General features: G+C 46.2%; 1 protein-coding gene across 9 annotated transcripts in view; it reads right to left on the reverse strand.

Moving 5' to 3' along the window:
- RBM44 (RNA binding motif protein 44) overlaps positions 1-22,110 on the reverse strand; it is a 1,911,902-nt gene that overhangs the window by 1,059,103 nt on the left and 830,689 nt on the right. For all 9 annotated transcript variants that reach the window (XM_078681327.1, XM_078681325.1, XM_078681323.1 and 6 more), the window contains one exon: positions 344-1,893. In XM_078681327.1, the coding sequence (XP_078537453.1) occupies positions 344-1,893 (1,550 nt within the window). The remainder of the gene's footprint in view (positions 1-343; positions 1,894-22,110) is intronic.

Genomic DNA, 22,110 nt, shown 5'->3' on the forward strand with positions numbered 1-22,110 from the left:
GAAAGTTAGTTATTTGACCAGTTGATATACAGCGCTGCTGGAGAGTTTCAATAAAGAAAGATGAGCAAAATCCTCGCCTCTTGTTCCGACATAGAATCAAGGCTCCTTGCACATAGGATGACCAAATTGCTCAACAATATTTTAATCTCCAGCAACATGGGCCAGATTGGTAAACCTCCATTAGAAAGGAAAGGACTTGTAACCCTGTGCCCAACCATTGAGTGACTAAAGCTCCATTTATTCTTGGAATCTAGCTTTTCAGTTACTGTTATTGTTCTCAGAAAACAAGTAAATGAACAATTACCTCAAATTAAATACAAAAAACAGTAAGCGTAAAACGTACCTGAGAAAGCAAATTCCAGTCTGAAGTGGTGATATCTGTACTGACCAACTTCTCTTGCGTTTCTACACAAGTTGTTTGCGATGCAACGTCCTGCATAAAGAGATGAGCCAAACAGCAATCTGTGTTGCATGCAATGCTCTTCTGTTCAGTGGCCGGCCACCTTTTCGTACTGCACTTTATCAAAGTCACTTCAGTATTTTCTGCCCTAGAGATTAAAGGCCTTTCCATGCTGGTAGCCTTGCTGGTTGTGAAAAAAGCACGGAAATCAGAACTTACATCAACTGTCTGGTTCACTCTAGATACAGAACTGCCAGCTGCGCTTTGGAGGCAGGTGAGACACTGGAAACCTGTGCTAGGAATGAGACCCTGGGCAAATGGAGCTGTAGCATGGGTTGTTTTAACTTCCTCACAAGCTGGATGGTTGTCATTAACAGAAAGGCTGGGATGCTCAGAAGCAGGAATACTAGGAAGGCTATCGAAGCTGCTGCTGGCACTTAATGCTGACTGGAAGGAATCATCAAAAATATCAGGATTAGGTTCAAAATTAAAGGACGTTTGCAGGGATTCCATGCAATATTGCCGCCAAGGTTGTGCAAAACTGTTTTCATAACCATGAAATTTTGAATTATTGTTCAAATCTTCCACACTTCCAAACATTTCAAACTTCAATATTTCAGAAGCATCTGCGAGATCCGAAAGGGACATGTCAGCTACATCCGTGCTACCTTGCAGATCATCATTTGCTGGCGGCTCCTCAACCTTGCATGGAAATTTTGTGTCCGGACAGAATTGTTTCTCGCATTTCAAAGCATCCCCTTGCATCTGCCGCATTGGTCTGTAAGCAGATAGCAAAGCCCGGTCAGAATTTAAAGCATCAACTGCATCACCTGCATCACAAAGTGGAGCAAAAGATGTCTTCTTGAAAACCGCAGCATGATTAGCATCAACTGTGGCTAGTTCACCCGACACGTCAATAGAATTTTCAATAAACTTAGGAGTGTCTGGATTTTGACGTGATTTGAAAGTATCAAATGGATAATGACACGAAAAGCTTTTGGCTATAGTACTTTGATTCACCAACTCTTCCTCAGTTGTGACACTCTGGAGTTGGCTTTGAGAGGTGCTTATGCTATAGACAATAGGAGAACTATTGTCCTTATCTTCCTTTGTGTCATCCAAGGTAACTGAAAACAGAGCTTGCTGTTGGCTGTACCTGTTAAATGCGGTGTCCAAAGATAAATCAACTACTGATTCGCCTTCATTGAGAAGCTGGAATTCGAAGACTGTTTGTGAGTCGATCTTTTCTGAACTGCAACTGCTTTGAATCTCTTGCAGCTTGATGTGTGTGTCAGATATCTGGACATGATTTGCTGTTACAAAGCAATGCTCTGAGGGATCGAAGGCAGAGATAGCCATCTCAGTGTTTGAAGTTTGCTGTATGACTTGAGAATCATCTGCTGATGAATCATTCCTGGGCTCTTCTATACAACTTGCGAAACTCTCACTTATATCAAAGGACACCATACTTTCTCTTTCAAGTAATTCTTCATCTGAGTAAGATAAAAAAAAAATGTAAAACCTTCAGATAGTGCATTAAATTATCATATCCACAGGTAAAATCAAGTAAAAAACGGGTTATTTGCATCATTTTGGCCAACTTTAGTAATTTAAGCCAGTCTATTTAAGAAGGCTCTAAAATAAACTATTTGTGCTCAACACAGAAATCATTTGAAACAATCAGTTTTACTTAACCGCAAATGTGGTTGTCCGGCACAGCTTTTTTCTGTTTAAAGTGCCATCTGAATAGATCACAACATATGCATTCCCCTACCATAGCAAAAACAAAATTAACAAGTTATTTGTTTAAGGAAAAGGCCCATAAAAAGGAGCCCTTCAACAGTAAGTATAATTCACTTTCAAATATACCTCACAGGCCTGCAGTCATTCCTCTCTATACCAACTGCCATCTTCAGATTTGTATGTATCACATAAGCATGCTAAATCAACTACTATGAAAACGCAATGGGAAGGCTTGATGGGTCACATGTGAATCTACAAAGATCCCAACTCATTAAAACCACCTTAACAGGTTAGTTAGTTACTCTTCCTCCAGCACTGTACTGTTTCAAATATTCAGTAAGTACCTGAAAGCCGAGGGAGGAGTTAGTATCAATTAAATTCTTCGGAACAAATTGCAGTGCTGGCCTTTGCATCTAACCAGGTTTAGGTTACACTCATACATCCCTTTCGGCATGAACACAGACTTTTCGCAGAGTGAGCTTGTCAGAATTAAAAATGAGATATGAATCTCCAGAGTGGAATTCCTGAATCTCTCCTACCCTAAATCTGAGGTGCTAGCCGCCAGGAAGGCATACGACGTTTGAGATCGGAGGCATGCATCAGCCTGAAAGGCTTGGATATGAGGCTTACCAGTACTACAGTGTATTTTTGTTTTATTGTTTCTTGGACTACAAAGTGTGAAAACTGTTGAAATTCTGTAAATTGGGCCCAGAGTCAGGTTGGAATTATATCCATTTGTGGCACTTAAGGTGATTTTGTATATATATGGTTTGCGTTTCCATAGGAAAATCCTTTTCTGTGTTGCTTATAACTTTGACGCAGTTTCACAAACATCTACAAAACTTTTCAAAAAAGTCCTTTTTGACTAGTTTGCGCATGGAGCGTTTTTGTGTGATCTTCAAGCGGGGACCAAGAAAAAACTGGGGTACCAAAATGCGTTTTCCCTATACATTTTTCCATAGGAACTTCAGGCACATTTACAGCCTAAACCGCTGAACAGACTTACCCCAAATTTGGCAAATAGCTAAATCTAAGGCCAGAAAGAGTGCTTTTTATGATTTGGTATAAATACGTTCAGTAGTTTAGGAGCAATTAATGCAAAAAAACTTTGTATAGCTAGGGACACAGAGCCTATGTGGATCCGACTGATCGGCAACCACCACATAAACAAGGAAGTAGAGGCACCCATCTTATGTCTCTAGAACACGGACATTCCTAGGCCTGGTGGGCTAAATGATTATTATTTTTAATTATGCTACTAATTTGTGGATGATTCACAAATCCGCAGGAAAAAAATGTTTAAAACAAATACATGCGCAGGCTTCAGCACTTGTTCATTAAACCCCCCCCCCCCCCCCACGGGTGGACTAAGGCTCGGGGGGAAATGCATACTGTTTTTTGTTTGAAGGGTCGTGGCCCACCTCTCTGAGCCTAACTTGGTCTCAGAGGCCCCATCCCCAGTGCCAAAATGTAAGTTAAAGAGGAGGGAGGACCCAGGGACTCCATCCCCTAGGGCTGAGGCAAAACAATTATGGGAGGATGTTGCAGGGCTCCTTTCCCTGAGCCTAATTTGGCCATGGGGTCCCAATTCCTCAGTGCCGGAAAATAAGTTAAAGGAGAAAAGAGCCACGTGATCCCCCACCCGAGCATCAAAGAGGCCCCAGGGACCCCATCCCCGTGGCTGTAACATTCTCCTAGAGCCTATAATGACCCCATTACTCCATCTCCTATGGCATGCTTACTTGCTATGTCTCGGGGAGCCCACCACTAGGACATAGCAGTTTCACTGCACACATCGGCGCCAGGAGTAAAACTTGTGTTTGCTCCCGTCTGGTGGGAGCATATTCAAAACTCCCACCAAACGGGCACAAACACCAAGTCTCCAGCGTGCGGGAGCTTTACAATTGCTCCTGCCGCCTAGGAGCAGACTTGAGATCCATTTCCCTGGCCACACTTACGCAGGCAAAAACATAAATCAAGATATTGCCCCTGCCTGGAAGCAACAGCTAAATAGCGGCTCTCCGTGCAAGGGAGTAATGCCTACTCCCACACTATGCAGGACACCGGCTGGGGCTGCGGGCCCCTGGGTCTCTCTCCCTGGCCCCTTAACATTGTGCATCGTGGGTGCACTGGGTGGGTACCAGGGCAGCCTCCTTTCATGCAGTTCCTGGCCATAATAGGCTTGGGGAGGAGCAGCACCCCTCCCCTTCAAAATAAATATAGCCCTGGGGAATGGTGCCCAGGGCCTTATGAGGTTCGGGCACGGGGCCACGCATCGCCCTCCCCTTAAAATATATATATATATATATATATATTTTTTAAATATTGTCCTGTTAGCAGGGGTTTTAAGGCCAAAAACAGCTTGTGGAGGAGGCCCCCCTTCCCCATTCATTTATATTTCAGTCCAGGCGATGGGGTCCCTGGGGCATAATAAGGCTTGGGGAAGAGGCAGAGTGGCCCCATCCACTTTTTTATTATATTTGGCCCTGGTTATAGGGTACCCGGGAAAATGAAGGCTCAGGGAGGGAGCCACACGGTACCACCCCTTTATAACTATTTGGCCATGGGGGATGGGGTCCCGGGGAACATAGGTCAATCTTATGCCGCTTGGCAAAGGCTCAATCAGGAAAGCCTAAGACCCTGCGCAGCGTGGGACTGGCTACTTTTTTGGGGGGGTGTTGGCCACAGGACCTAACCGCAAGCCATGCACAGTGTGGGGTTAGCTGCATATTTCATAACTCATGACATCTTCTGTGACATCACTGCAACATTTGCAATGAAATAATTGATGAGAAAACTGGGAATGGCGGGGGCGTGAATTATAGTTACTTCAGGCCATGAGTTATAGTTACTTGAGATAATTAACTGGTGAATTTCTGTGGTTTTTAGAGTTTAAAACTTGCTCTTCTGATGGATACTCTCACAACAGATTCCTCACCTTTCACACAGATACCACAAGAGTCCCTCCAATGGTGGAGTAGTGGACTTACATGAGAAGTCTTGCACGACTGAATGGACAAAACGGACCTACGGTAGGAACGGAGTGTCAAGGTAGTAGCATTTCGAGGACTTGTTCACCAACACCACCTTGCAGCTTGGCAAAGATCTAAAACAGGTACTCTCGCACCAACGCTATTGACGCAGCCAGGGCGCTGATAGAATGTGATTCCTGTCCTCCCAGGAATTGTTTGTTGGGCTGCGCACAGTCTATTTTGATGCAGAGAACTATCAACTTGGTCCTTTTTTTCACAGCCTTCCCATTCTTTGCCTCAGAGAACCCCACAAAGCGCTGGATAATCCATGTTGAACATTTGCCCTTTTTAGGTCTCGCCTGTCGATGCGCATGCGCATCGAGCAAGCGAGACTATAGGGGCTCATCCACTCTTTATCCACACTGCAAGGAATCGTGGCGATTCCTTGCAGTGCCCGTGACTTTTAAGGTCAATGCGCATGCGCATTAAGCTTATGCGCATGCGCATTGACCTTAAAAGTCACGGGCGCGTGCATGTCCGTCTTTGTTTACCCGCTCCGCCCCCTCCCGCCGTGTCGCCTTGCCTACTCTCTGAGACAGCCTCCCCCAGCTCCGCCCCCTCACTACTTGATTGCACGGCCGCTAGGCCGTGCCTCCCCTACTCTCCTCCCCCCTCCTCCCCTGCCTGCCTGCCGCTAGGCCGTGCCTCCCCTACTCTCCTCCCCCCTCCTCCTCCTACTCTCCTCCCCTGCCGTGTCGCATTTCTCCTCCCCCCTCCCCTCTCCTCCGTCCGTCCGTCTTGTTATTTCATGTCGATTTCTAGTGAGCCATGTGGATTTTAGTAGCATGCTAGCTCTAAAGTATGACAAAACATAACTTTGCTTGTCAGAGATCACTGATACGATAAAGGCAATCATATACAAACATTCTACAGAGATTGGCGGTGAAGGCGTTCTTTTTAGAGCAATCTTATAATTTGGTGAGAAGCTAGTCCGGCTGAGACTAGCCTTCGCCATATTTCCCAGAAAGTATACCACAATTCGGTTGACTAGGCCTCCATCGGTCGGAATACATCCCCCCTCCTCCCCTGCCTGCCTGCCGCTAGGCCGTGCCTCCCCTACTCTCCTCCCCCCTCCTCATCCTACTCTCCTCCCCTGCCGTGTCGCATTTCTCCTCCCCCCTCCCCTCTCCTCCGTCCGTCCGTCTTGTTATTTCATGTCGATTTCTAGTGAGCCATGTGGATTTTAGTAGCATGCTAGCTCTAAAGTATGACAAAACATAACTTTGCTTGTCAGAGATCACTGATACGATAAAGGCAATCATATACAAACATTCTACAGAGATTGGCGGTGAAGGCGTTCTTTTTAGAGCAATCTTATAATTTGGTGAGAAGCTAGTCCGGCTGAGACTAGCCTTCGCCATATTTCCCAGAAAGTATACCACAATTCGGTTGACTAGGCCTCCATCGGTCGGAATACATATTTCACAAACATTCGCGAAATAACTCCCTCGCCTGTAGAAATATATTTTTATCTCACAGCTGTGGTGCAATAAAACCCCCCGCACTTGCCACACATTTTATAAACTCGCTTTCTTCCTAATTATCGGTGGATTTACCACAACGCAACTGAATTCCGCTTGTACATATTTTCCGGGTTTGTTTGCATGTGTACCCATGGTGACTCATGCTTCAAGCTTCCTGCAGCAACAATGCGAGTAATGACGGCGATCTGACATTTCACGTGACAGCCTGCCGGAATGAGTAGGTGTCAGAGACGTTAGTTACTGCTGCTTCAGAAAGGATGAGAGACGCCCGTCGCGCCGTGCACAGGCACTTGAGAAAGAGCAGCGGAGGGCAGTGTGTAAATAAGCACATGCCAGGTGACTGTCCAATTTCACAGCCTATTGAGATGTACCCAGGCATTGAAGCCCCGGTGATTCACGCGCACACTGCAGCTCGCGCTGTGCCTCTATATAAGGCTGCTTCCTTTGCACTGGCAGGGCCCGAGCGCCGCGACATCAAAGGGAAGCTTGGTTTTGTCTCGGAACTGCATTCAGTCCTGTCACAGCAAATCAGCCAGAGAGCCGAATGAATTTATTGCAAAATGCCTCCCAAACAAGAGACTCCCATTTCCTCTTTAGACATGTGAAAAAACGTGTTTTTTTTTTTTGTTGTTCAGTGAAAAGATACCGGCAAAGTGATAACATCTGGCTGGAGCGAACCGCTGCCAGCTAAAGAATGGTTTCCTCTCAGTGGGCCTGACCAGGGTCTGATGCTGTGCAGATGTGCGGCCAGGCCTGACTGTAAAAGTTATAAACATTGTCATAACATTGTTCGACTTCTCGAGTATTCCAAAATGGCGAGCGGATGATGCACCGGCGGTGCGGCCTTCTCCAGACAGCGTCCCGTGCCAGGGTCGAAACAGGCATTTATTTAAGCGCCAGTATGCAGGCAAGTGTTTTGCAGTGGTCTCCCTCATGTACTGCTCTTCCCCCTCCGTCATGCTCTGTGTTGCTCTCCCGCATGTACTTCTCGTCCCCCTCCACCATGCTCGGTGTTGCTCTCCCGCATGTACTTCTCTTCCCCCTCTGCCATGCGACATGTTGCTCACCCATGTGCTTCTCCCTCACCGGCCTCAGTGATGCGCTGCTTGACCTGGGCTTTGCCTGCTCCCGTTCCTCACCTGCCTCAGTAATGCGCTGCTGGAACTCCTGTGCCTCACCTCCTCCAGGTTGCTTTCTTGCCAGTAGTATTCCTTGCCTGCTTCATGTTTCGCTCGTCAGTTTGCTTTATTCCACCCCTCACTGCTCGGTCACCCGTTTGCTTTACAACACCCCCCAGCCCTGCTATGTTGCTTCTGTCCCAGTGGTCTCTCCTGCCAAACCAGTGTTACATTCCCTCACCCACTTAAAAAAATTCACACTTCAACCAATTCAATTCCAATCAGCTCCGCCCCCTCCCCTTCCCGCCGTGTCGCATTTCTCCTCCCCCCTCCCCTCTCTTCCCTCCGTCTTCAGTAGAAATCGTGGCTGTAGAATCAAATAAGCTTTATTGCAAAAAGACTTCCCGTGTCCAAACAATGTTACAATCACTTGAGGTATTGAGGCGGGGATTTGCAAATTGATGCTAACAGCCGAAGAGTCAGTCTTGAAGGATCTGACTGGTACAGGTATTCAGTCTGCACGGCACCCCACCCCCGCATTGTCCAAAGTTGCCAAGTTTTCAGTCTTAAGTGTGACATTTGCACGTTTTCAGTGTGCTCCTGTGTGATATTTCATTGCCTTATAGTCTGTGTCACTTTCTAATGGCGAGTAAAGCGGTTATGTCCGTGTAGAGAAACGTTGCACAGTTATGGTATAGAAATAGTCTTGAAACAATTGCAAACTCTTTAAACGCTTATGCTGTAACACAAATTACTTTCCTTTACGGACATGATCGCCATGAAACAATAGTGGTGTTATTTATAATAATATAGATGTATTTTATTGGTATATCTCCAGTTTGTTTAAACTGTGTGTTATTTTCATAAGCTACATCAGTTCTATTCAGTGATGAAAAATTATCATTCTCAGTATTCATCTGGACATGAAATGCAGCTGTGCAAACTTAAAATAACTCTGTGGGGGTGTGTTCTTGGAGGGGAAGGGGCTCATGCTAAGTATTGCCTGAGAGGCACTTATGCACACATCAAGCCTCTTTACATTCACCCCCAAAATCTTGCTAAACCCTACGATCGTCAGGTTTTTAGGTCTCGCCTCAACCCCTCACCCTCAACCCCTCACTCACCCTCACTCTCACTCATCCTCACTCACCCTCAACCCCTCACCCTCACTCACCCTCACCTCCTCACCCTCACTCACTCACCCTCAACCCCTCACTCACCCTCACTCTCACTCACCCTCACTCAGCCTCAACTACTCCCCCTCACCCTCACTCACCCTCACTCACCCTCACTCACCCTCAACACCTCACTCACCCTCACCCACCCTCACCCTCACTCACCTTCAACACCTCACCCTCAACCTCAACCCCTCACTCACCCTCACTCACCCTCACTCACCCTCAACTACTCCCCCTCACCCTCACTCACACTCAACACCTCACCCTAACTCACCCTCACCCTCAACGCCTCACCCTCACTCACCCTCACCCTCACTCACCCTCACTCACCCTCACTCTCACTCACCCTCACTCTCACTCACCCTCACTCACCCTCACCCTCACTCACCTTCACCCTCACTCACCCTCAACCCCTCACCCTCACTCACCCCACTCACCCTCAACCCCTCACCCTCAACCCCTCACCCTCCCTCACCCTCATTCACCCTCAAACCCCTCACCCTCACTCACCCTCAACCCCTCACCCTCACTCACCCTCAACCCCTCACCCACACTCACCCACACTCACCCCCACTCACCCTCACTCACCCTCACACTCACCCACCCTCACTCACCCTCACTCACCCTCACCCTCACTCACCCTCACTCACCCTCACCCTCACTCACCCTCACTCACCCTCACCCTCACTCACCCTCAACCCCTCACCCTCACTCACCCTCAACCCCTCACCCACCCTCAACCCCTCACCCTCACTCACCCTCAACCCCTCACCCTCAACCCCTCACTCACCCTCACTCACCCTCACCCTCAACCCCTCAGCCTCACCCTCACTCACCCTCAACCCCTCACCCTCACTCACCCTCAACCTCATGCTAAAGATTTACAAAAAAACCCATTAACAATTCTAAAAGCACTAACTCTAATGCTGCGAGACCTATTGCATTTCTAATGCTTGTTTTCAGGGTCGCCCTGACATTTTTGCTTTTTTGTGGAATTATATTTTTGCTGGCTTTAGAACTCTATGCACTTTGTTGCTGCTACCCAGTGCTTGTGCTCCTCCTTTCAACATGGAAACATTGATATACTCTTGATTGCCATATTTAATTTACTTCCAAGTCCTTAGTATATGGTACCAAGGTCTACCCAGGCATTATGTTAAATGTCCCAAGTGGACTGAAACACCCATTGTGCCATCCACAACAGTGACAATGTAAACATGACTGCAGGCCTGCCACCAGTATCTCCCCTCTGCAAGCTTTAACTGTTATTTCAACCTGGACACAAAAAGTTACCAGAGGCCATTCATACAAATGTCCATCTGACCAGTGGCAAGTGGACCTGGGCTGGACCCTGTTGTTTGGCCTCTCCTTGACACCTGTGAGACTCTAAGTGCTTCCCCTGAGGTCAGGGGAGAAGGCAGAGGGCTTTAGAAGTGTACTCCTGTGATGGATTAGGCGTTAAAAGACTAAAGTCAGAAGGAAAAATCTTTGGTAAGGACGAACCTGGTTGGTGTATCTAACCCATGCTGCACTGTGGTCAGCATCAAGTTGCGCATAGGTCCAGTTCTACTGCAATCATTGATTATCAGTGGGATTTGATGCTTCTTGGTGCTATTTTTACTTAACACTTTAAAAATTCATATTCACTTTTAGGATTTTAGTGACATGTTGTTTATTAAATAATACTATATTTTTCAAATTCATTTTGGGATTTGTATGGTCTTGTATCTCAACTTTATTACTGGTTTAGTACTGCATATTTACTTTACGCATTGCCTCAAAGTTAAGCCTCCCTGCTCTGTGCCACAGATGCCAAGAGGTTGAGTCAGGTTTATTTAGTCACTTCAAAGGTTCCTTAGGGTGACTTTAAAGGTTCACCCTAACAGTGATTGTGATTATCACTTGAGGTGGGAACTTAACCACCTCAAATAATAACCCAATTTCTCTACAATCCACAAGATGGTTTTTTTGAACAGTTAACGCAAAAGATAAGTGCCTTCTTAGGGTCAAGTCGATAAAGCCTCTACTTTTTTGTGGGTGAGGTGGAGCAATAAATGCTGGCGTAGTAATTGATTAATAAACCTGGAAGAAAGTCAATCTTTGGGAGAAAGGCTGTCTTTATTTCAGTACCAGTCTGTCTGGAAAGAAGGTGGAGTAGAGCAGTTGTACTGAAACACCTGCAGTTCACTCACTCGACATGCTGAAGTAATCGCAATTAAGAAGGCTGTCTTTAGAGTCAAACAAAAGCTATGCATTGGCTCCAAGGCCATCCAAATAAGAAACATTATGACCAAGTTCAAGTCCCATTGTGGTACTACATGCGGATTGAGGGAAACATGCTAGTCAAACCATTAATGAAAAGCATTACAGCCAGGGGTCTTAAACAAAGCTTGATCAAGCAAACACATTAAGGCTGAAGGGCAAATAAATACCTTTCAACTGTGCGATCGTCATGTCCGATCTAGGCTAACAAAATACTTACAAGTCTAGCTTTTAAAGCTTCAGTGCTTCAAGCCTTACAACAAATCCGTCCAAGCAGGAGGGTATCTGGCAGCAAGAATGAAAACCAGCTCTGCTGAAAAGTCCAAAACATTAATCGTTGCTTCTCAAATCCACGCATGGAGGTGTAGGCTGTGGATTAGGATTCAGGCTCCTGCCCTGTTAATGAGCCAGGATGTTCTCTCGAACTGGTAGACTACTGGGTATCACACTCTTCCGGCCAATTTCAGGGCACTCAAGCAATCAAGATAACTTGCGCCTAGTACTACTTGAGAGCTCGAGGCAGTGGTGGAAACATGTACAATGGCCCATCATTCTGTTATAGCTGGAAAGTCTGAGCAATTGCCTTGGAGCAAACTCCAGCATGCATAATTGTTGACATAGTGCCTTTGACAACGGTGGCTACATCTAGCCAAGGAAAAAGCCCCACGGTTCAAAGAGGTTCTATACCACATGCCACCCTGCAATGGACAGGTTGTATGTGGTCTGCTAGATCAGGCTTCTCCAAGAAGTAGCTCATGAGCTAGGTAGATCTTCAACTATCTGCGAGAAGATCTCCAGTGTGCAGCCCAGCATACTAAATTAGAAGCTTTAACTTATTTGAATTAATATATGTATACAAAATTAAAAGCGTGCATTTGTGATGAAAATAAGTATTTTCAGAACTCAGCTGATGTTTTGAGAAAAATGGCTCAGTTTCAAAACACATTTAATTTTGATATTTGAGTGTTAAATTATGTGGCTTTGGCAGGGGTATTGCAGCTATTGCTGCTATGTGATTGCCCTGAGCCATTCAAAATTGATGAAGCCTTTTTTACAATACGTCTGACAATCCTGCTTGATGTACTGAGGTTAGCAGGGTAAGGGTGACCACTGATGTAATTTTGCCTGATGTGGTCACTAATACAATGCTAATAATATTCATAGTTCAGGATGATTTTCATTGAACATAAGTAGCTCTTGTTACAGAAAAGGATGGAGACCTCTGTGCTAGACCGTGTCTCCTCAGTTCCTCCACACAGACACTCAAGGAACCAGCCAAGTGACTGGCAACAAGGAAGATGTCCTGTTATTCTAACTACCTTCAGAAAAACAGAGCCTCCTGGCAAAGAAAGCAGGGCCCCACTGTGCCATGCCTGTCGCAGTTTCTCATAGCAGATAAGTTGTTCATGATATCTTGAATTGGCCTTCTTTCAATTGATAACATGAATTATTTTATGAGCCCAGCAGAGCCTCTGAAGTTCCAGAAGATTAATATGAACTGGCTTTACTCAATATCAATGGTCTCTGATCTCCATCCCCCCGCCAGGTGAACTTCCCTCACTAGTAGTTATGCACCAGTCATAACCTTGAAGTCAAGGTGGGGAATGGAGACTGGCCTGCTGCAGATCAGGTTGGAATTTATATGCCTAATCAGAAGATCCTAAACTGTCTGCAGTGAAATCTGGATGGAGTCGAAAAGGCAGCCCTGGTGCTGGGTTGAGATTCCAATGCATGGTCCAAGTATGCCATCTGGTGTTCAGGATCAAAAACAAGCACAAGGCTACACACAAAATGGAAGGGCACACTGGGAGAAACTGTCCACTACAGATTGGGGGGGGGGGAAATTCATGCAGGGGTGCAAACAGTGAGCTCTAATGCGCGCTTTGAATTAATACAATAGGGAGCCCTTGAAATCCTTTGCTGCCATAACGCTGACTGTGTGCCCAATTTATTTACCTGCTGCCATCGAGGAGAGTTGTGGAGTACACCGGGGGGCGCCGCACTCATGAGGCTGCTGAGTACCGCTGAGAGCCGCCATTGTTGGTTGTAGCGCGAGGGGACTACATCTCCCATTACCCCGCGCGCTACCTAATCAGGTCACGTGCACTAGGAGGTGCTCACAACAGCGCAAGGCGAAGCCAGGAGAAGGCAGGGCAGGGCCACCCCCCTTTTCGCTGGAACATCAGACTCTGTTGCTTCTTGCTAACACGGTCAGTGACATTTGCTCCTACTATCTACTGCAAACTGTTTGACACTTCTGTACCTTGTTGAGTACTCTCTGCTGTATTATGAGCACCAGTAAGGGGGTTGGGGGCCCCGGGGGCCATGGGGTTGTGGGTACCCTCGACGCCTTCATTATCAGGGCAGAATCGCTCCTAAACCATGAGATTGAACTCACGCAAAGAAGGCTATCAATGAAGACACGTCGAGTGTTTATGGAAACCCCCATAGGTGGACTCCTTTTAAATCCACCAAATCTAGCCGAATGTAGCTTGGCCAGTTCCCACCACTTGGCTATTGGATCTTCTGAGCCTGTGACGGCAGTTGCAGATTTACCAACTATAGCTGTAGGAACTACCGTCACTATCGTCTCCTTCACCCCTACCCCCACCTCAAATTGTAACACGATCCACACGACAACGCCAGGTTGCGGGGAGCACGGCCTTGCCCACAACACGGAAAAGGAAGGCGAGGGATCTACCCATCACAATCCAACAAACTAGTAAAGTTGCCAAAACTAAAGAGACTGCGCGAGGAAAGACATGCCCCTCTGATGAGGTAACTACTATTAGCCCGATTACCCCAAGTGTTTCTGTATGTCAATGTCATTGCAAGCAGCCCCAAACTGATTTAACTAAGTTAGAAGATAAACTTATGGCGCTGCTAAACCCATTGTTAAATAAACTTGCAGACATTAATACAAGATTAAACATTAGAGCAAAAACTCCCCTCCCAGCGTAGCCATCCACTAAATGGAATATTAGCAGCCCCAGGGGGGTCTAGTACATGCACGGTACCTGTTTTTAATCAGCAACCAACAGCAAATGATGATATTACCAGAATAGGCACACATGTTCCTACATCGCACGCCAATGGTACAAATTCAATATCATGCAATCTCATCAATAGAGGAGGAGTAATAAGTGGGGGAAACAATAGGGGCCTGAACGAGGGCAATTTAACTACTACCGCCCAAACTACTCATAGCAAGGGACATCTCAACTTGCCCCCGGAATATACACCCTATGTTATCGTCCTATCAAATGTACCACCAATAGCACCTAATACAATGGAGCATTGGAGTTCACTAAGAAATAGGGCACTCCACCTATTGGATGCCAAGACGGGGCTGGGCAGTTGCCTGTTTCAGGATTTCAAAATGGCTAGAAGGGTCCCCTGGATAGGGACATCGAACAAAACTAGCAGAGGGGATTGTATAATACTGAATTTTGGGTCTCCAGAAGTAGTACGAAGTATTTTAGAGAGAGCAGGGACAAGACACATGGGCAGGGAAGGGATACAAATTCTACCACTGGGCTTCTTTTATCGGAACCCCCCTCTGTTACCTGTGTATAGCGCGAACCTCCACCTATCGTACACAACCAGGGGAGGTATGAGTTCACAATGCCAACATACAACCGGTTTGACATGGCTCTCTCCAACCGGGATGCACAGGACTGACTGCCAGATAGGTTGGCAAATGACAATATACCGGGGGATTCATCACCCATCCATCCAATTGCTATTAGCAAGGAACAGGAAGCCCTGGAATTGTGTAATATGCAGTCAATAATCCCTGCTGATCATAAGGGGCAGGCAGAGGGCGGTGCCGGCCATGTGATAACCGGGGGTGGAACAATAGCTAAGGCCTCCCGTAACAACAATGGAAGTAAAAATGATTCTGATCTTAGAATTCTGAGCTGGAATGTTGCTGGCCTTGAACCAAGACTAGCCGATATAGACTGGCTACGTATATTATTTCCCCAGGACATAATAATGTTCCAGGAGACATGATCTGCACATGATCTGCACATAGAAGGCTTCCATTGTTTTAGTTTAGTAGCATCTAAGCCAAATTTTGGCCGTGCAGTGGGGGGTTTATTTATTGGGATCAGCATAGCATCAGGAGGGAGCTTTAAGATAATACATACAAATAGTCCCCACATACAAGTAATAGAATACAAACGACATGTTCCCTTCTATTTAATAAACTTTTACAATAATGCTTTCCGCTCTGCCCCAAATAGGAACTTCTCCGCGCTTTTAAAAATTATTTCAAAATTAGAGAAAGTCCAAGGCTCAGGCAAGGGTATGGGGATTCTTTTAGGGGGGACTTTAATGCTAAGCTACCAACAGACATTCGAGGCACAGGTACACGACAGGTAGACCCAGCTGTACGGAGGAGGCTGGAACTAGATTCCTTTCTTAGTGAACACATTCTTGGCAAAGTAAAGGACTTAGGCTTACCCTCTACAAACCAGTTGGTACCGACATTCAGAGGAAGGGATAGTGCTTCAATTATTGATTTTATATTTGTCTCTCCCTGCCTCGCAAACTGCCTATTGGCCAAAGAGGTCCTCGTAACAGATTTTGGGGACCACAATCCATTGACAGTGGTACTAAGATTAGCACCCCGCCCCGTGTATGTTACTGTTCAAGGGGCGAGAGACATAACTCCATCAAAAGACAAACTAAGATTAAAGTGGAGTGGGACAGTGGGACAATAACAGACTTTATTAGAAGGGCATTTGACTTAAATTACCTCATGCCTATCGACTAAAGCCCCTTGTTCCAGTCTAATCCAAGACTTCACTAAACTCTGTTCGGTAATTAGATCTCTATTATCAGTGCCACTTTGTCAGGGCCTAAAAGACCCAAGATGGTTTGACCACAACTGTTCGGAGGCTAATAGGAGTCTGCGTAAGGCCCTAACAGCCAAACAAAGAAGCAAGGCAGACATTAGCGTAGCTAGGAAAGTTTACAAAACTGCAATAAATGAGCGGAAGGGCACCCTTTTGAGCGAACGATGGGAAGCCCTTGCGGAAACAGCAGGGGGGAAAATTGTAACTCATTCTGGTCCGCAGTAAGAGATTTACGCAATATGGGGCAACAGCTAACACCTGTCAGCTGTACTATTAGTTCATGGGAAAACCATTGTTCCAAAATCTACGCCTCGCCATCACAGAGTTTAGATCACTATGTGCAGGGGCATCCAGGCAACCTACAGATAACACTGGTGGAGGTAGAGGAGGCGATTGTACAGAGCCTTGGCAACAAGGCTCCTGGACCTGATGGGTTGCCTATAGATATTATAAAGTGGAAACCGGAATTATGGGCCCCAGTCCTCCTGAATGTTTTTAACAGTTTACCCCAAGAACCCATGCCTGACACATGGGCGACTAGCGTAATCGTCCCAATATACAAAAAGGGTGACAGATCGGAACCGGTTAACTACAGACTGATCTCCCTGCTGGATAACACCCTAAAGATTTTGGGCCGTGTCATTTACATTAGGATTTTAGACTGGACAGAGGAAAGTGGCATTTTATCCCCGTGCCAATTGGGTTTTAGAAGCAGAGTTGGGACAGTAGAACAATGTTTGAATCTTAATTTGGTTATTAACAAATATAACACCGCCCGCACCTCCCCCATTTATTTAGCGTTTATGGACCTATCATCCGCTTTTGATTTGGTTAATAGGTCCAAACTTTGGTCTATTTTATTGAATTATGGTTTGGACCAATCATTGGTCCACTTTTTAGAATTCCTACACACTGATCTTAGAGCGCAAGTAAGGATATGACTGGGAGGGGAGTTATCAGGCCCAATTAAGGTAGGAAGGGGAGTTAGACAGGGGTGCGTTTTAGCACCCCTGCTCTTTACTATTTATATCAATTCACTGAGTAATCATCTGAAACAGTCAATCCCAGATGTTCCTATAATAAATGGTAAATTGTTGCCTGTACTTCTCTACGCTGACGATGCGGTCCTAATGGGCCGCAACCCGAACTCTTTGCGTACTCTGGTCAAAAGTTTCGCACCATACATGGATGGGCTGGACTTACGCGTGAATTTTAAAAAGTAATATATTATGTCATGCGGACCAGGGAAACGTCAGCTTAATTCCATACTGGTAGGGAACGACAGACTTACTTCCACCCACAACTTTCCATATTTAGGGATGGTCTTTGCTGAGAATGGCTCGTGGACTGGGCATTTGGCCCACTCCACGAGCAAATTCTCAAAGGCCATCAATTCTATTTTAAGCCTCCCCGACCAAAGAAAACAAGTGCCATTGAAGCAATTGTAAGGATTTTTGAATTGCAATGTGTCCCAGTAGCTACCTATGGGGCAGAGATATGGGGTCTGGCGAAGACTCGGTGCATCCAGCAGGAAGAAAATCGGTTCTGTAGAAAGCTGCTGGGAGCACCGATTTCCACCTCCCAATACATCTGCCATAAGGAATTAAATTTACATTTTATATGTGATTTTATTAGCGCCCGACCCGCGCTATTTTGGCACTCAGTTTGGAGAAATGAACCAGCTACCCTGACCCAAGAAATTATAACTGACTGTCTTAAGTGTGAAAGAGGAATGGAGATTCCTTGGCTCTCGGGGGTTCTATAAAAGTTTGTGTAGCATTGATAAAGGTAGCAAAACTAATTGCACTAGAATGATCTGAAGAAAGTACTTTACGCACTTTACAACACAGATAGGGCCAGGGAAGAATCTAAAAACTACAGTCCTTACCTGCATGGGCAGGAAATCATACAGGTATCCTCTATTACTATATCGTACCCTGCCAATGATAAACTGGGCAAGAAGTCTTTTGTTTCGATTGAGGACAGGAACTGTAAGATTCTTGTTAAACTTTTCTTTGGGCTATCGTCCCTCCCCCGATAACATAATATGCCCCTGTGACGGGGTGAGCGTACAAAGAGATCTGCACTTTTTCTTGGTTTGTAAATATTACTTAAAATATGTAAAATGGTTTTTAATTCTCCTTTAAAAAAAAAAAAAAAATAGACCAATTACCATTGGGGAATCTTATCAACTGCTGCTTTCCCTGGACAATGAAGAAATAATTTGTCGCACTAGCACTTTTTTGAGAATCGCTGTCCGAGCACGTAAAATGATGGGCAGTCCTTGACTTTTCTCTGTTTAATAACTTCTAACATTTGTCTGATGTCTACATGACTTAAATACTTTTATATGGATTTTATAAGAATACTGTCAATCTGTGTATGTGCTTTTATGAATTCTTGGAATTCGAATAAAGATTTATGATGATGATGAATACAATATAACTATACCTACCAGATGTATCTCTCGCCCAGGACTTTATAAGCCATCTACTGTACCCACTCAGATCAAGCAGATTTTGTACACGCAGTATGATAGTGCCCGGCGATAACACATCTGGCAAAAGGTGACAAAACTTAAACAAAGCAGTAAGCAGGGAAATTCCACTTACACTACATGCTATTTTGTTGGATCTGATCCAAATGCCAGCGAAGAAGAAAAGTAGCCATAGACTTATTTCACTCAGTGTTAAAACTGGCACCTTGGCGTGAGTCTCCCTTCCACTTTTTGCTGATGTGCCTCAGATGTTTTGCTGGTGTTAGCTGCTCAGGGCACTGCGCCACGGCCAATCCGTGCCGCAATGCAAGTGCTCCCATTGTAAAGTGTACCTGTAATTGATTTCCATGATTGGCTCATTCGATTTACTGTCAGTCCCCAGTAATGTGCACCAGGAGTGCCAGGGCTTGTAAATACAAATGCTACTAGTGGGCCTGCAGCACTGATTGTGCCACCCACAGAAGCAGCCTTTTAGAATGTGTCTACGGTCTGCCATTGCAGAACCTGCGTGCAGTCTGGTACTGTCAAGCTGGCTGGGCAAGTGCTCACACTTGCCAGCCTCTAAACCTTTCCTTTACTTCATGTGAGTCACCCCTATGGTAGGCCCTAGGGCAGGGTGCATTGTAAGCATGAGGTAGGACAAACCCTGATGTGTGTGGCATGTCCTAATAGTGAATTACAGCCATTTTCGTTTTTCATTATTGTAAGGCTACCTGTTCCCATATGCCAGAATGGGCTGCTGGAATTATTGCACTCTATAAATCCCAGCAGGCTCAGGGAACATGGTAGAAAGTCAAGTTTAGTATGCCTGAACTCAGAATAATAAAATACTTCTTTTAGTAAAATTTATTTTAATATCCTGTGTTTGCAAATGCTACTTTTGAAAGTTAGCATTTGCTTGCCTGACCAGTTCATCTTGCCTCTGCTAGGATGTGTATCTGCTGTCTGGTTTCTGTGAGTGACAGGGCTGGGGAATTCCAGGGGACAGTCTGGGCTGCCAGGTGGTGAATAGAGTGATTACCCCCAGGATGGATGAGAGGAGTGCCCCTTGACTCTGAATAGGGCTGTGCTCTGCCACCACAATGCTGGCTCCACCTCCTGCGGAGCGTCTGATGTCCCTGCCCTGCACCCTGAAAGAAGAGGATAGCTTCCTGTTAACAGAGTACTCCAAAACTGGGCTGAACCAGGCTCAGGCCCCCTGGCCTGCAAAGACAAAAGAAACTCAGTATAAATGTAGGAGCCCTGCTCCTAAGAAACTAGATCTTGTTTTACCACGAAGAACCTCTGCCCGACTAGAAGGACCAGGAAGAAACTGAAGGAGGAAAGACTGCCCCTGACCTGGGGGACTGGCCTGCAGTGGTGCCTTGCTGAGGAAGGAGAGGAAAAGACCAGAAAGGACTTTGCTTCATTTGTGCTTGAAACTATCTCCAAGGGCTTGATCTGAGCTTGCCCCCTGAACTGAGCCCCTGGACCAGTGGGTTCATTGTGCCTGCGCTCGTCTTTGACCGAGCCGTGTGCTTCCTTCCCGCCGGAGCGGAGTCCTGTGCACCCTCGCCCCCTTCTAGGGCCGTGACACTCAGGAGCCTGGCAGCCCTTGCCCGCTGAGAGCCCCGCTCTTGCAGAGTCGCTCTCTACCCGTCGCGCCGGGCTGCCTGCTCCCGTGTCATCTCACCTGCTACTGGAGCTCGTGGTGTGCTCTCTCGCCCCTCCCGCCGGAATTCTGCTTGGAGCGCGATCGTACGCCTCGGACGGCCGCCCGTACATTGCAACGCACCCCGCCGCCCCGCTTTGCCCTCCAGCCCCTGAAAGAGGCCGCGTCGCACCCTGAAGAGACCCGTAGTATAGTCCGTACTCTAGGCCTTGTGCCGCGCCTGCTTACTGGAAGCTGCCAAAGATCCAAAGGTACGCTTTTCCGCCGGTGCGTACTAGCAGAGTATGACTCGTCCTCCTGACGTACGCCGAGTGGACCCAGACGCCACGCCTAGGACGTCTGCAAACCAAGGTACTGTACCTTACAAACTCGACAGCGAGTCTACAACGGACTCGGGGTCCGCACGGTTCTGTTTTCCCCGTAGCGCTGTTCGTCTCGACCTTCACACCACTGTACGCCTCATACGCGAGGCGCGTAGAAGTCAGAAGCCCTTCGTGTACGCTAGCGAGGTACGCCTCGGACGGGAGTGTGACAACGTGCACCCTATTGTTATTCCATAGCGGTGTATGCCTCGCACCAAGCGTCGCACCTCGGACTAATGTGCCCGCGAGGCGCATGGGGGTTGGCGAGGCTGTGTTTTGAGCATTGTGTACAGCGTACAGGAGCACTACAAAGTGCCGAGCAGTGAGAAACACTGCCAGAACAGAACAGAGCTTGTACTTTACAGTTTGTGGAAGCAGCTTCACCAATCTTATGCAGACAGGCTCCGCGACATGTCAGAGTGGGCAGTAGCCTAGGAAATTAGGATGAAACATGTCTGATGAGACAAGAATTGGAAGCTGACCTGATGGTGGGGTGCAAATGTTGAATGAACGGTGCGCACCGACTGATGTGAAAGAAAAATTGGGAAGAGAAGGTGAGGGAATGACATCTACAACACAGGGCAGGAGATTGGGTTGGGGGGGTTGAGGGGATGGGGTGGACCACTCAGAGATGACAGACAGGTCTGACTGCATAGAGACAGAGTACTTTTATTGTTCTCTGCTTGTGTGACTGTTAACAGTTTTGGAGGGATATAGCCAATGTTCTGACTGATGCTCCTTGACACAGCAAACACTTAACCATGTACTATGAAACGGGGTATTGATGAGTAGCACGGGGGAGGACAGAAACTGAGAACTGCACAATGTTAATGTAATAATGGACAACTGTATATATGACTGCCTTGATTTGATAGGTTTAACCGTGCGAAAATCAATAAAAAGGTTTACATTTAAAAAAAAAAAAAGCATGCACAAGGCTAGCAGTCCAAAAAGCTTCAGAGACATCCTCAAGCCCAACGAATAAGCCCAAAACATTGCAATCATATTCTGAATACCCCAGAGTCGCTGCAAGACTAGATAAACCTTGAACGCCATGTCCAGAATGGCCCCCTTTAAATGAATCCTTTATAGGTGTTACAGGTAGGGAATCGGCTTGCTGATGGAAAAGCCCAAGGATGTCAATCAATCAAGGAATTGTGAAGCGCGCTACTCAGTCAGTCATAATCACTGTATCCGGTTAATAAAAATCATAAAAGCATACTACAAAAAATCAATAATAAAACAGCAATAAGACGTGAGCAACAAACATTGTCATTTGAACATGCTAAAGGATCTAAATCACAGACTTTAAATAATTAAAATGTTAAAAGTTTCTTGGACACGATAATCCCCCCCGGTCAGCATACAAATCATTTTGATTAAAAAGGATTAATATATACCAGATCATCGGTCCCTCTTTTTTTCCTTTCTCTGACCGCCGCAACCAGGAAACCAGCAATATTAAAAGTTTCCCAAACATTGTTCAACATCTGCAAATATGTTAGAGCAGGCCTTACCTGC

The sequence above is a fragment of the Lissotriton helveticus genome, chromosome 3_1 (genome assembly GCF_964261635.1).
Source record: "Lissotriton helveticus chromosome 3_1, aLisHel1.1, whole genome shotgun sequence".
In the NCBI taxonomy this organism is placed as follows: Eukaryota; Metazoa; Chordata; class Amphibia; order Caudata; family Salamandridae; genus Lissotriton; species Lissotriton helveticus.